Below are 15607 nucleotides of genomic sequence, written 5' to 3'. Positions count from 1 at the left end.
CTTATGTGATCATTCATTATAGACATTTTATGTAAAATAACTTATTACATGCCCTTCATGTAATTATTGTCGATATTTGAGAAGAGCTATAAAAATTTACCTGGCATTTACCCCTATATCCAGAGTAGTGACTTTTATTGTATACTAAAGTAATTTTATGAAGTTATTTTCTTTTCATAATGATTTTTTAAGAAGTTGACAGCAAAACTATCAGGTATTGGTTTAAATAATGAAGATACAAACATGGCTTGAGCAGGGCTCAATAGAAGCTTGGTTACAGAAATGTTGAGAAATTTACTGTTACTTACCTGTGTATTATTAAAAAAGAAGATTACAAGCTTCAAAAATAAATCTCTGTGGCCATTTATTCTTGTTTTTGACACAATCTTTTAAAAATACTATGTTCTTTTATTAAGATGAGAGCAAGGCAATTCTTTTGATTAAGTCCTTAAAGGCTTTCTTAACTTGATTGTTTCTCAAGGTATAAATAAATGGGTTCAATGTAGGTGCAACAGAAAACATGAGCAGTGAAACCACTTTTTTAATGGTCACTTCTTCCTTTGCTGTAGGATTCATATAGATGAAAATGCAGGTGCCATAGGTAAGCGAAACCACAATCATGTGTGAAGAACAGGTGGAAAAAGCCTTTTTCCTTTGCTGAACAGAAGGGAACCTAAAAATTGTCTTGATGATATAAGCATATGACAGAACCACACAAGTAAGAGTCATATTCAGGGTTAGCACAGCACAGATTATAACAGTCTGTTCCATCAACCATGTGTCTGAGCATGAGATTTCCACTAAGGGAAATGCGTCACAGCCAAAATGATCAATCCTATTAGAGTCACAGAATTTTAGATTTAAACCCAGGATAAGTGGTGGGATTAAAATACAGAGACCAGCCATCCAGCAAGAGATGATTAGAATCCTGCAGACTCGGCTGCTCATGATGGTCACATAATGCATAGGTTTGCAGATGGCCACGTAACGGTCATACGACATGGTGGCCAGCAGATAGAATTCTGTTACTCCACACAGGTCAGTGATAAACACTTGGATGAAACAAGCATTATAGGTAATGACCCTGTCACCTGTTGCTATGCTATACAGGTATCTGGGGATACAAGAAGATGTGAGTGAGATCTCCAAGAAGGAGAAATTTTTTAAGAAAAAGTACATGGGTGTTTTAAGATGGGAATCCACAAATGTGAGTGTGATGATGGTCAGGTTTCCAGTCACACTCAGTGTGTAGTTGATAGACAGAAAGATAAAAATCAGGACCTGTAGCTCAGGATCATCTGTGAGTCCCAGCAGAATGAATGTTGTTACTGTACTGTTTCTCATCACTGACTTCTGACTTGTCTCCAATCCGTGTGTGATAGTGAGAGAAATTTGCTTATAGATTGTAGACTATTTTAATTTAATGTATTTAAACTTTTATATTTCATTATCTACAATATTGTATATAAATAAGTATATATATCCCCATTTTATGTCTCTTATGGGTGTAGGATTTTCCATTGTGATGACTACGTAGATGCTGAGGAGGTGTAATTAAATGGGTAGCTAGAATGTCTTTTGCCTCTCAATATTTTTTCCCTATTCAGAAATGAATTCAGAAAATTGCACCCTTGATTTCATATCTTTTCTTGACACTTTGAGTCTTTCTTAAGGCAGTGCTTATAGGACTTGTGTTCACTGTGTAGACTCTAGAGCAAAACTTGAGGTCTTTGTTCCAAAAGAAAATTTTGTTTGCTGGTTTGCTGGTTTTTAGGTTAAGCGTGCTTAATTCTTACAAACAACCTAAGGCCTGCTACTCACCCACCAACCCCTGCCACATAGTCCATGTGTCTGTTTCTGCATTGTATTTACTGAGTATGTGTATGTTTCCTGCTGACACATATGATGACTGCCCTCTCTTCCCTTCTGCACCTTCCAGTCAATGAATTCTTTTCATTGATGCTACACTAGTGGGGACTCAAATATTTCTAATGTACAATTAGTGTTTCATGTCTTGGAGTTTTCTGACATCGGTCAATAAAAAAGATTTTCCCCTTGTGTACCTGGTTCATTTGTTTTGAGTATATTTACTTAATTGTTTAACTTATTGCAATCTCTTCTTCCTGAGGTTGGGCAGTCTTGGTTGTGACTATGTACCCAGCTCCAGTGTTTCCAATATAGAGAAAAATCACTAACTGAGGATTATGGCTACTCAAAAGTTAAAATTCTTTTAGTAAATTTAGTCTGCCATTCAAGTATTTATATCAAATTGAGATGTAGAAGGAATATACATACATGTGTATATATATACACATGTATGTATATATATATATACACACACATATATATATATATATTTACAGTCTACCTACCTTCCTTTCATCTTTTCTTCTAATCTCTCAGATGATATGTGCATCCTTGTGAAATTTACTCTGTTCTTCAAACTTTGACCATTTTTCAATTCTTGAAATATATCTTTTTCTATAAGACATTACAACTTACTTTATAATAGAAATCAGTAAACAGATTGATAATAAAGTATAAGTATCTGTTTTCTGAGTTTTCTATCTTTCAAAGAGTGCTGAATGTGAACACAGGGATCTGTAAAGAGATGTGTCATTCCAGTCACAGTGTTATTTGTAGGGAGGATGGGAAGAGGAATGAAAGGGCATGCTTGTATACTTCTATATACAGGAAGACCCTCATTTTATTTTGGGTTAAATATCTGTTCAAAATTACCCTAAGTATTTCTTATATTTAGTTAGATACAGATTTTTAAAATATATCTTAAGGATAGAAATCTCTCAGGCAGTGACATTTTTCTACATAAGGGAAATTCATTCCAAAATTTGATGTCTGAAAAATATATCTTATATACATTAAAAACATAAATTATTACCAAAATTCATTTTTATTTCCAGGGGAAAATATAACCTGGATCCTACAAAGGGAATTACAATCAAAGAGACAAACTTTATCATAATTACTCTTCTGTTAGTAAATCAGAGCTTCTGATGGTTGTTTAAACACAGCAAATTTAAGACTACAAAGTTAAAAGCCATGTTTTAATAAAGGTATTTGTATCTTCTGATTCATGGGCATGTCTGGGAACACATCAGTCTCCCTTTGTTCACCATCTCCAACAAATTGGGAAGACTTGCATATGCTGAGCTTAGTGCTGTTATAAATGTCCAAATATTTTCTTGTTATCTCCATCACTAATTAAAACAAAAATAAATTATAGTAAGAGCTGAGTAAGTCTCCCCACTGGGTGGAGGAGATGCATTTTAAATCATCAGGACAGAGAGACATACTTTTCCAGTATGCAATGTGACTTTTCTCTTTAACTTGGCAAAAATGCCACTAAATGAAATAAACAAATGGTCCTTACTGACCTGCAATCAAGAACCATTACTTAGTTTTCTGAGTAACGAAGTTTGGCAAAAACACAAGTAACTCAGTCTTAAGTGGGGACTGTGTCCTTGGAGACAAGAGAATGTTACAGCAGCATTTGACACAGGTCAGGAGGACAATTGTATCATTTCAATTACACAGCTCATTAAAAAAAGTCCTTTCACATGTGGTAAGACTTTTTGAATATTGTAATTCTTTAATGTTTGAATAAAATCCTTTATTATATGAATGTTTTACTATTATTGGACAATTTCAATCAGATAAGAAAGTGTAATAGTTTATAAAATTATACAAGGTTACTGCTTACATTACAGACCTTATCTTTCCAGGTATTCCTTTCTGTAAATATGTGGACTATAGGTGTTTTTCATGAATACATGAAAATTTGCAGCCACATCTGTTAATTGGATACAAAACATGCTTTTATATTTGTACAACAAAATGAGTGTATTAATTCCATTGAATTTTACAGTTAAAAATGATCAGAATGGTAAATTTTGTTATGTATATTTCATGACAATAAAAAGATGCACTTTTCTATATTGAAACATATCTTAATTTATCATATTATATAATTTTCCGATTATTCACTCTTAATAATGTTGGCTAGTAAGTATGTAGTGTTATCCTTTTATGATTTTAATTTTCATATATCTAAAGCTAATTATGTGGAAAATCATTTGTGTGTTTAGTTGCTATCTGTGTATCTTAAATTATTTGTCTTTTATTAAATTGTGTTGTACGTTTTGTTATTGAGTTTTGACAATTCTTTATATAGTCTGGGTACACGACCTTTGTCATATATGTGATTCAAAATTATTTTCTCCCTTTTTATGGCTAGTCATATTCTTAATAGTGTCTTTTTAAGAAGAGGAATTTTTAGTTTTTGTGAATGGCATTTCTCATTTAAAAAAATGCATCAGGTATTTACTGTTTTATCTAAAAGTTTTTGCCTAATTGAACAACAATTTTCTTCATATGTTTCTCCTAGAAGTATTACATTTTGGTTTATGTAAAGATCTGTGATTCATTTTGAGTTAGTTTTTGTAAATTTATTTGTAAACAGTATAAGATATATATATCAAAGTTCATTGCAGATATGACTATCCAATTATTCCAGTGTCATTTGTTGAAAAGACTGTTTCTCTATTAAATTTTTTACATTTCTTTCACAAATCAATTGACAATAAATATAAGTTTCCTTCTAGAGTCTTAGTTCTTTTCCTCTGACCCTTTTCTGTATCTTTACATCAATATCATGATGTCTTGATTACTTAGCATTATATGTGTTTGAATAAGGTAGGCAGTATAACTTTGTTCTTTTTCAACGGTTGAATTGGTTATTCTTGGCCTTTTGAATTTCCAGAATAATTTTATACTCAAGTGGACAATATTTTTACCAAAAAATTTTGCTTGGATTTTGATTAAGACTGATTTGAATCTATACATTAATTTGGAAATAATCAAACTCCCAGAATGTGATGTACACACACTTTCTATTGCTTCCGTCACAAAGATTACAAGTGCTATTGTACAGGGATTTTGCATACGTAGTAAGGGTCAAAATAGTTGACTTAAGATAAGGAAATTATCCTTGGTGGGCCTTACTTAATCAAATGAACTCTTAAAAAGGATGGAAGCATCTACTGGTGCAAGAGATTTGAAACATTTAGAGATTTGTAATGAAGAAGACTGTCTATTTCTGGCTTTGATGTTGGAGGAGGTCATGAGACACTCCACCTCTAGGAGTGGAGAGTAGCCACTGCTTGACAACAAGCTAGAAAATGGAGACCACCATCCAATGGACAAGATCCAGGAAAAATCAAGCACAAGCTTTCAGGAGTCCCCTCACAGTGAAATCACATAGGGAAGAACTTAATTCTCCAGCAACAATGTGTGACCACATGTGCAAAGTCCAGCTGGCTAGGGAAGCTCACCTGAGCCTTGGGGCCCAGGGGTTTTGCTGGTGGTCAGTCACACAGGTCTGCAGGGCCCCCAGGACTGACCATGGCTATACAGTCTCCAGTGCCCCAGAGGCCAAACAGATACAGGATGGCCAGAGCCTCAGGGGATGAAAAACCACTCTGATCAGGCAGAGTGTTCTTAGGGCTCAGAAGTTATCTCCCAGCAGGTAATCAAGGGCCAGTCTTGACACAGGTCTTTCTTGGAATGTGCAGGCCGTGAGCAACCTGGTCCTGCCAACACTAGCACAATAAGGACTTCTAGGCTCCTCTCTTGCTTTCCTGTTTCAAACCTTCCAATAACTATTTCTCCAGTAAGGTGCATTTTTGTTTGCTTTTTTTGTTTTGGTTCGTTTATTTAGTGTTTAGTATTTTTTTTAGTTTAGTTTTCCCAGTAAACATAGTTAACATTATCCATACTAAAAATTTGATATGAATAAATGTGTAAAGATAAATATATTTGTCTCTATTATATGTATATTTTATGCACATATATCTATCAATATACATATATATGCACATATATTATGTACACATACTGGTTTTTGCCAAGATTTCCATTATGAAAACTTGATTATATTAAATGTACTTTTCTACCTTTTCCCTCTTTTCAAAAAAAAAATTCACAGGAATTACTCCAGATCAAATAACGTAACTGTAATATATTTATGCTTAATAGATGCATGGCATTCCATTAATTGATGGGGTTTCATTTTGCTTTCAGTTTTATTTTTTGGCATAGAAATGCTGCTTTCCATGCTCTGTCTCTTTATCATATTATGCTTTTAATACTGTGTGTCCTTTCAGAATGGTGCTTTAATTTATATGAGACCGAATTGCAGAAATGACTTGCCATTTCAAAGTATACTTTCAAACTGGGAATTATCTAATTGTTTGCCTAAAAGCTTTAGCAATTTAAATTTCTACATACACTACAGGAAAATAGACTTTTGCTTCTGATCTTTTCACCAACAGATGCGAGGGTGCTTTTAAAACTGACAGTTTGATTGGTATAAATTTCTACCTGAGTGTACATTTTTTGACATTAGACTGATTATAAGAGCAGTTGGCAATCATATATTCTTTACTAAATAGGATTTAATATTCTCTAAAAGGCTTATTTCTGATTTTTGCTTACTTATATTTAGATTTTTTCACTTTTATTGTTCGCTTATTAGAGCTCTTTGTATTATTTAGAAATCATATTGTTTGTCAGTGTTATCCATTTAGTTTCAACATTATTATTTGACTTATGAATTTTTCACTGGTATCTTTTGTCAGTCAAAATGGTTAGTACAGAAGTAATCAAGTAGGTGCCTTTTGTCATTTTCTGCCTTTAAATTTTTTAAATAAGAAAATTTCTTACTCCTTTATATTATTTGACCTTGTATGTTTTCTAATAAGGTTTTACTAGTTTATTTTTATACTTATAATTTTAAACCATTTAGAATGTAACCTGTTTGCTGTATGAGTAAAAAATAAAACATTTTTATTTCTGATGTTTTTAGTGACTAAAGTAATTATAAAGTATGATTTTCCTAATGAACTATAAATATCACACTTTTATGTATCAAGCAGAATAAACCTTTAGATAAAATAAAGGTGGTTATTCTATACTTTCATGATTTCAAATGTTCTGCTAAGTGTTTTATCTTTTCTTATTCCAATACCATATCAATTTGAAATCCTTGATTTATAATGTTTTTATATTATATAAAGTAAGTTTCTATTCACTAATATTTATTTCTCATTTATGTGTTTTACATTCACGAGATTTAATTCTTCCATTCTCATTTAAAGATAATTTGTGCAATTAGAAAAAATTTGAAAGGTGATTCTAATTAGAATTGTGTTAACTTTATACATTAAGAGTGGGCAAATTGATATTTTATAATGTAATGCATCGAACCCATTACAGGATCTGTTGCTTGGCTGTCATAATGATTGCTTTGATTTGTAGGGTCCTATTGCTACTATAAATATTGTCAATGGACTTTCGTTTGCATGTATTCTTTCTTCATCCAAGTTACTAAATGTTCTTATTAGGTTTATTAGTTTCCTGTTAGATTTTATTGTTTTCTAAGTATATAATAACTTTATCAGAAAGAAAATATTGTATTTCATTCTAATTAAGTATCTGTCATTATTTTAAGTACTTTTATGTATTTTATGAAAAATGTTAGTGATTAAAATATGCACAATTTTAAGAAGGCACATCTACCTTTCAAAGATGTAAAAACTTGAAAAATACAGCTTTCATAATTTCTAACTATATAATTTCGTAGCTTCATTTTGATAATAATCCCAACTGTTTTATTTATCTTACTGCCTTTTCAAGATGGCAATTGAATGTTGAATATCAATGATGAAAGTGAGTATCCCCCTTTTTTGTTTGTTTCTTGATTTTAATTAAGGTGAATACAGGACACAATAAAATTTAAAAATTTTTATTTCCTTAGAAATTTTAATATTGTTTTAGTAATTCATCATATTCTTATTTTCCTTTAAATTTATTGGGAGAGATTAATGATTCTTTTCCAGTGATCATTTAATCAATTAATCAAAATCCATATATAAATTTCCTCTTTTGTTTTGTTGTTACAACAAAATTTGGCTATATTTCATATATATGGATATGTACACACAAATATATATACACATTTCTATATCTGTATACATTTCTCTATACCACTATCATTTGTTTATCTATTATCTATCTGTACTCCTATATTATTGAAGTAAATCTTGATCATAGTATAAGTTTTGACTATTTTTTAAGATTCTATGTGAATAGTCTACCTATATTCATCAGTGAATTTATTTAATCATATATCTTATAATGTCTTCAGACTTTGGTGAAATACTAAGACATTTTCATAAAACTCAATAAAGAGAATTTTTTTTTTTTTTTTGTATTTGTATGGTTAAAATCTTAGTGAGATTATGGCTGGACCTGGAGATTGTCATTCTAAGTGAAGTAAGCCAGAAAGAGAAAGAAAAATACCATATGGTGTCACTGATGTATGGAATCTAAGAAAAACAAGACACAAATGAACTTATTTACAGAACGGAAACAGACTCACAGACGTACAAAGCAAACTTACCAGGATGAAAGGGGGTGAGAAGTGATAAATTGGGAATTCGAGAGTTGCAGATACTAACTACTATATATAAAATAGATATACAAGAAGTTTATCCTGTATAGCACAGGTAACTGTATGCAATATCTTATAGTAACTTACAATGAAAAAGAATATGACAAAGAATATATATGTGTATATGTATGATTGAAATATTATTCTGTACACCAGCTCTTGACACATTATAAACTGACTATACTTCAATTAAAAAAATAATAGAAAAAAAAGATTTGGTGCAGTTAAAATAATGCTATGCTTTTGGTTAACAAGTTGGTCGTTGTCAGAATGCTAATACATAATATATAATTTGATTCACTCTAAAAGAATCTTGATCAGAATGTGGAGTCTCTGTTTCAGCTTAAAAGAAGATTTTTCTCTGTTTCTTTGTTTTTTGTTATGGATTAGTGTGCTTTCTCCAATGAACCATGGTATGTATTACATAGAAGACTACATATAAGCTTCCCTCCCTTGTCCTCCTTCTACATTCATCCGTCCTTCTTGTCATCTTTCTAGTATACTGAAGACACAATAGACAAAACAGAATTATGAAATATAGGGGAAGCATATTGCCTGTGGAAGATGGATAGCAAACCTGGCTCCCTCCCTTTCTGTTCACGCCATCTGCAATGTGTCTCTCTAGCTCCTTCTATGCTTAAGTAATTTTATTTTTCTCCCTGAATCTTGGCTAATTGAATGTGTGTAATAGAAAGGATATTGTGCCTACGATCTGGAGTCCTTGCATGCTTCCACTCTCCCCTGGAGCCCCATGGTCTTACCATGGGAACTATGGTTAAGCTAGCAGATAAAGCACTGTTTGGAAGAGAATCTAGTTATCGTAGTAAGGAGTCATTCAGCTTACAAATTTGTGAATGAGGCCTTACTAGACAGCAAGACCCAGTCATCCATAGTGACAATCTTGTGACCAAACCAGCCGCGATCAGCTGATGTCTGCTGAAATGGGCAGAAACACCCAGTTGACCCAGAAACTCAAGTTTTAAACCACCGATTTGGGGATGATTTGTTATCTCATAATAACTAACTGTAGAATGTGACAGGTGCCTATACAAGGGGTTCCAAACAGGCCAAGAGTACTAAGAGGGCTAGGGACGGATTCAGGGAAGAAAATCTTTGTAAGAGGTGACACCTTGAGCACAAGTCTAGAAATGAATGTCAAAAACATTCCAGTCTGGACCATGGAGGTTTATGGTGAGAAATGTGAAAGATGGTAAGGAATAAAATAACCAAATGTAGAAAATCCTTCTTTGAGAAATATTAGTGAAGGTCATACCTTATGTTTTTTCCAGTGTTGAAGATAATCTTTGATGAAACAATTATGATTTCATATTGGATTCCTTGTCTGTAACCCAAGGCTTCCATGTATTTTGCTAGTTTAATTTTCTTGATGTCTAGGACTATTATTTGCTGAGATTTGCTGGCTCCTGTTGGCTTAATTTAGATATATTTAGGACTTGCATTATATTATGTATTCAGCACTAGTCTTGCTTTGTCATCATAAAGATGGTTTCATTGGCTCAGTAGATTTTATCAGAACACTGCCACCTGGTTGATGAATTAATGTAGAGGCTGTGCTCTTTCACTTTAGAGAATCCAGTGAATCTAAATTCTAAATCTTTGGTCTTTACAGTTTCTTTTACAAGGTAGACGTGGATTTCCAGGTGTCTAAACTCATATGTTTTCCTCTCCAGTATTAAAATCCATTCCTTTTTGCTCAAACTAACTCATTTTTTTGAAAAAAATCTTATTCCTATTTGAGAAAAATAATTGTAATTGTATATATGCTTTTTTTGACATTTGCTTTTTTTAAAAAAAGCAATGGATATTATTGCTCCATTATTTTTCTGTAGTTCAAGGGTTCATTTTTGTTTCTACATAAGATTTAATAATGCTTCTATTGATCAGAGTCGGGTTATAGTTTAGGTAAGTTCCTGTTCCTGGAAATCTAATTTCATGTTCTCTTGATAGGAGATGTCATCTTGGAGAAAGTTTGTTTTCAACAAGAGTTGAAAACACTCAACTTGCTTATTTCAAGAATCATTGAAATGATGATTTGGGGTCCAAAATTCAATAATAATAGTGGTACAAGCATGTTAATATAAGCAGACAAAAGACAAGGGTACAATAGTTAAGAACTGTTATGACCTTAAGGCTCACTGCTCTTTTTACGTTTTATGCTTAATTTCAACATTCCATTACTTCTCTGAGATCAATGAAATTCTTTTGATTAAGTCTGTAAAAGCTTGTTTCACTTGCTTGTTCCTTAGAGTATAAATAAATGGGTTTAACATGGGGGCAACGGAAGTAGTAAGCAGAAACACACACTTGTTAATTACTACTTCATCCTTTGCTGAAGGTTTGATATAGATGAAGATACAACTGCCATAGGTGATAGAAACCACAATCATGTGAGAAGAGCAGGTAGAAAAGGCCTTCCTCCTTTGCTGGGCAGAAGGGAACTTTATGATGGTCTTGATGATGTATATATAGGACATAACTACACACAGAAGTGTCATGACGTCGGTCAACACAACAAGGGCAACAACCATCTGTTATATGAACCATGTGTCTGAACTAGCGAGCTTTAGCATAGGAGAAGCATCACAGAGAAAATGGTCAATAATATTATAGTCACAGAATTCCAGGTTTAAGCCCAGGCAAACTGGTGGAAATATGACCCCAAACCCTGCTATCCAGCAGCAGATAACAAGCCATCCACAGACTCTGCTGTTCATGATAGTTGCATAATGTAAGGGTTTGCAGATGGCCACATAGCGGTCATAGGACATGATGGCCAGGAGGAAAAATCCTGCTGTTCCAAAAAGGAAGACAAAAATAGTTGGGCAACACAAGCATTATAGGAAATAGTCTTGTCCCCAGTTGATAAGCTGTATAAGAATCTGGGAATGCAGACGGTGGTGAATAAGGTTTCTAAAAAGGAGAAGTTTTTGAGGAAAAAGTACATGGCAGTTTTAAGGTGAGAATCTACTAAAGTGAGTATAATGATGATCAGATTCCCAGTTATACTCAATGTGTAGGAGACAAACAGAAATATAAAAATCAGAATCTGCATTTGAGGATCATCTGTCAGTCCCAGAAGTATGAATGTAGGTAATGTACAGTTTCTCATTGCTTACTTGTACTTCTCAAACTCCTCACAAACTCAAGTGACAATGAATTGAGAAAACTTGTATGAAATAATGAGGCCATAGCCTTTGGGTAAAAAAAATCCAATCAATGTAAGGAATAGTCATTTTCTTCCTTGAGTTGCTAATGACCCACCCAAACTCTGGAATTCTCAGTTTTTCTGATGTGCATTATAGGTCTTAAGATTATGTTCTTCTGAAATAAGTTTGTACTGCAATCCATTATTTTCACCGTCTTGCATGCTCTCACATGTCTGTTTTTCAATTAATCTAAATTCTTCCATTTATTTTCTGAAATATATTTGGCTATAGAATTAGGAAGGATCATCTGTGTGGTACAGTTTTGTGGATATTATAATGTCCTTTTGCTCCTAATGATTCTTCACCAATCATAAGGCTGAATGAACTTACAAATTGCCTGAAGTGTTGGTTCCCGTTAAATGCAAATAAGTGGCTGAGTTTGACATTTTATACAGAGCCTATAGGCCATGTGTGCAGTATATGAACGTTTGCTTCTACTGCAACGACCAAAGAGGTTATTTCACTGTAATTTGCTTTTGGTATCAGACTTATTCGAGTAACAGCCATTGCTTTCCAGTTTTGCTATTTATCTCTAAGTTTCCACATCAGTAACAGACTTTCCCTCTATTTTCATTCTGATAGAACATAGTGTTTGATAAATACTATATAAACAACTTACACACTACAGCATTGGGTAAAGAAATTATTGGCTATACGCGGGGAAAAAAAAACCCTGAAAAATTTAACCTCAATTATTTGTCCTTTCAAGGTCATAAAAGACAAGGGGAGACAGGGTGAGACACAGGTTGACCGAGACCAAGTAGACATGCCAATTCCTTGTCAAGTTGTCACTCGAATTGCAACCAGCAAAAGAAAAATGACGTTAGTCGAAAAGCTGGGAAAATTCAAATAGAGCCTGTATTTAATTAAATTAATTTACTTTATCTAATTTTTTCCAAAAAAACCCTTGGCTCCTCGGAGATCCCCCCCAAGTCAAAGTGGCAAGTGCTCTCCTCTAAGCGCCTCCGGGAACTCGCAGACAGCAGCGAGGGCGGCAAGCGCGCTGCGCATGCTCAGTCCTCCGGGGCTGGGATCTCCAGTAAAGATGCGGCCTCGGCGCCGCCGAGCCGGCGGGGGGCGCCAGAGAGCGCGCGAGACTTGGGGCTGCAGCTGTGGCGGCGTTGGCGGCGTTTGAGCCGCCTTTCCCGGCCTGGCCACGGCCTAGAGCCACCCTAAAATCTGTTCTTTAGTTATTAGAATTTGTATACAGTGTTGATAATTGCGCTAGGATTATGCGGGATGCTAACATTAGGGAGAGCTGGATGAAGGATACCTGGGAACTGACTGCACTATTTTTACAACTCTTCAGTAAGTATAAAATTATTTTATAATTTAAAATTTACCGGAAAAGAAAAAATAACAAAAGAAAGAAAACCAAAAAACCAAACAGCAGTTGCTGAGCACTTTCCATCTGCTAGGCGGCATGTTGGGGCAAGTCTTCCCATGGACAATTTGGTATATGTGTACGCCCCTCCAGTCGTCTGTGCTGCTTCAGCCAAATTTTTGTGGTGATACGGATTTTTCTATCTATAAGTATGTAGGATATCATTTGAAAATAACATTTACAGTTGAAATTATGGATTCATATTGATTAGCAATACCTCAATTGCCTAGGTTTTGTTAACTAAAAATGAGAATTGTAACTTCGATCAGGAAGAACCGAAGTGCTTGGAGTTTTTGCCCCAGAGAGAATACCTCGTGTGATGATGATGTCAGTATTTTGAACGGAAAGTCACCTCTCAGACAGCTCTTCGGAATGCTTCCCTCAGAGAGGGGCACTCAACTTTCCACAAACCAGACCAACATGGCTACGAGTGCGAGTGGCGTCTGTTTCCGGTCACAACTCTGTTCTCGGAGCTTCCCACCCCTGTCCTCACCTTCGCTTGACCAAAACGGGTATGTTTTCCAAGTTTTGGCTTAGTGTCATTTCCTGAGAAAAAGTTTCTTGAAACTTCGTTGTCTAAGTTATCAGCTTCTCCTCTTTGCCCTGCTAGCACATTGTGCTTATCTCTTTGTTACCACGAAATAGGTGACAGTAATTTTGTTGAGGTTGGGCTGTGCCTTTGTTCATTGAGATGCCATGGCAGCTAGCTAGCCCTGTTCAAAGTGTATCAAGAGCGCAATGAATGTGTTTATTGTAAGATTCATAAATTTTCTGTGTACTCTTCTGACTCAGAACAAGCAGTCTGTTTCCTCATTTAGTGAAATTACCATTCTCTTTTATGTTGCATTCTTTAATGTAAGTATGTAATCCCAGATGGGGGTATGCATTTTTTTCCTACCAAGAGTCAATTAGATTCTTTTGTGTTTTAGCTTTATTCAGGTATAGTTGATATAAAAAAAATTGCACGTACATAGTATATATGCTATATGTAGTCTCTGTTGTCTATTCTCATTTTTTTTTTAAACAAGCTCTTTAAAATATAAAAATCATTCTCTGCTCTCTGGCAGTACAAAAAACGGCTACATGTCAGATATGGTCCTACACTAAAAAAAAGTCATTTGAAATTTTTTGCTTGGATCAAAAAGTATTATATATTTGGTCTTTTCTCTGACTATTTCCATAGCTGCTAACTCACATATTTCCTATCCTTCAGTCATTGTCTGGTTACCTTGTCATTTTACTACATTGCTGAATCAAAAGACATTTGCCTAGCGGTCTCAGTTAAATGGTTACATAGAGTTTCACTTGGCTGCTTCAAATAATTCCATTCCAAATAATTAGGAAAGTCAGATATCAGCTCCCACTTTGTACCTAGTCTGATAGTTTGGCCTAAAGAGGTTATAGAAAAGCAGAATAAGGGAAGAACAGGGAACGGTTTGCCCACAAGTTACCCTCCCATCTCCACACCAGGTTAAAGGTCATAAAGGGACAGCACAGCATTTCCCATGGTAGTAGAGAAATGAACTGTATCTGCAGCTCAGATACCTCCCCTCAGTTCTCATCACCACAGCTCCAGACATCTAACTAATGCCCAAGCATCTCAGTCAGCCTGAATGTACTGGGGATAGTATTTTTTCTTCCAAAAATACCACTATTTTCTTCAGTCATTCATATTCCACATTAAGAACACTGGCTAGAAATTAATTGACATTGGTAATGATACAGAGATTAAAAAATTGAGTTTCCATTGAAATGTGAAAGACTATTAGAAGATGGGGCCACCAATTGATAAAACATCAGCAAAAAAGCCATTCAATGGAGATAAAATTTACATATTTTGTACAGAGTTTTTGTTTAAAATGAAGGTGAGGTTATGGCAGAGAATACCTAGGTGTGTCCCTCTAAAATTCCACTATGTGTAGATGACCTTTATTGTATTGATGCATAAAAACAGCTTATCTGTGACTGTCCGATTACTTGCCACTCATGTTGAAAAGCCACACTTCATTAGTGATTGTTAAAACCTTTCCTAAAATATTAAAATAACAAATCATATCATTATTTTGGTATAGACACTTTCCTCAGAAAAAAACATCATTCTAGAGTTCAAAAAAGGAAAAGAAAATATAAAAACTACTTCTCTGATCATCATAACCTCAGATGTTTGCTGAACTCCCAAGTTGCAAAGGGTGAAAAAGTCATACAGGAATCTCTTCTGGTGGAGAGAGGTGGGTGGGCTCTGTGCATTCTTAGGAACACAGATTCCACAGATTCACAGAAAGCTCCGCAGTTGGAGAATTTTCATTGTCTTCCACCTCCCACACAAGATGAAGATTTTTTCAGCAGAAAGCCTGCTTCCTTTTGGGCCCAGGAAATCTGTTCTTTACTCTGTAACTACAAAGCTAACATAAATAAGGATCTCTGTCTGTTGGGAAAGTTGATACTCTGATGTTTTTGGCAGAGGGA

The 15607-nt window shown here is 34.4% G+C and overlaps 1 protein-coding gene and 1 pseudogene across 1 annotated transcript; both read right to left on the bottom strand.

The window, feature by feature from the left end:
• Positions 1-411: 411 nt before the first annotated feature.
• Positions 412-1344, bottom strand: LOC105100974 (olfactory receptor 6C2-like). Its single transcript, XM_010994061.3, has one exon. It carries the CDS (start codon positions 1342-1344, stop codon positions 412-414), a length of 933 nt encoding a protein of 310 aa, XP_010992363.2.
• Positions 1345-7885: 6541 nt separating this feature from the next.
• Positions 7886-11717, bottom strand: LOC105100975 (olfactory receptor 6C2-like; annotated as a pseudogene).
• Positions 11718-15607: the final 3890 nt, after the last annotated feature.

This window comes from Camelus dromedarius, chromosome 11 (assembly GCF_036321535.1).
Source record: "Camelus dromedarius isolate mCamDro1 chromosome 11, mCamDro1.pat, whole genome shotgun sequence".
Taxonomy (NCBI): Eukaryota; Metazoa; Chordata; class Mammalia; order Artiodactyla; family Camelidae; genus Camelus; species Camelus dromedarius.
Note: the sequence above shows the minus strand (reverse complement) of the source record. Positions and strands in the feature narration are given on the sequence as shown.

What these genes read in the sequence shown, in the direction of transcription:
- LOC105100974 (XM_010994061.3), bottom strand. Translation starts at nt 1,344, where the DNA reads ATGAGAAACAGTACAGTAACAACATTCATTCTGCTGGGACTCACAGAT.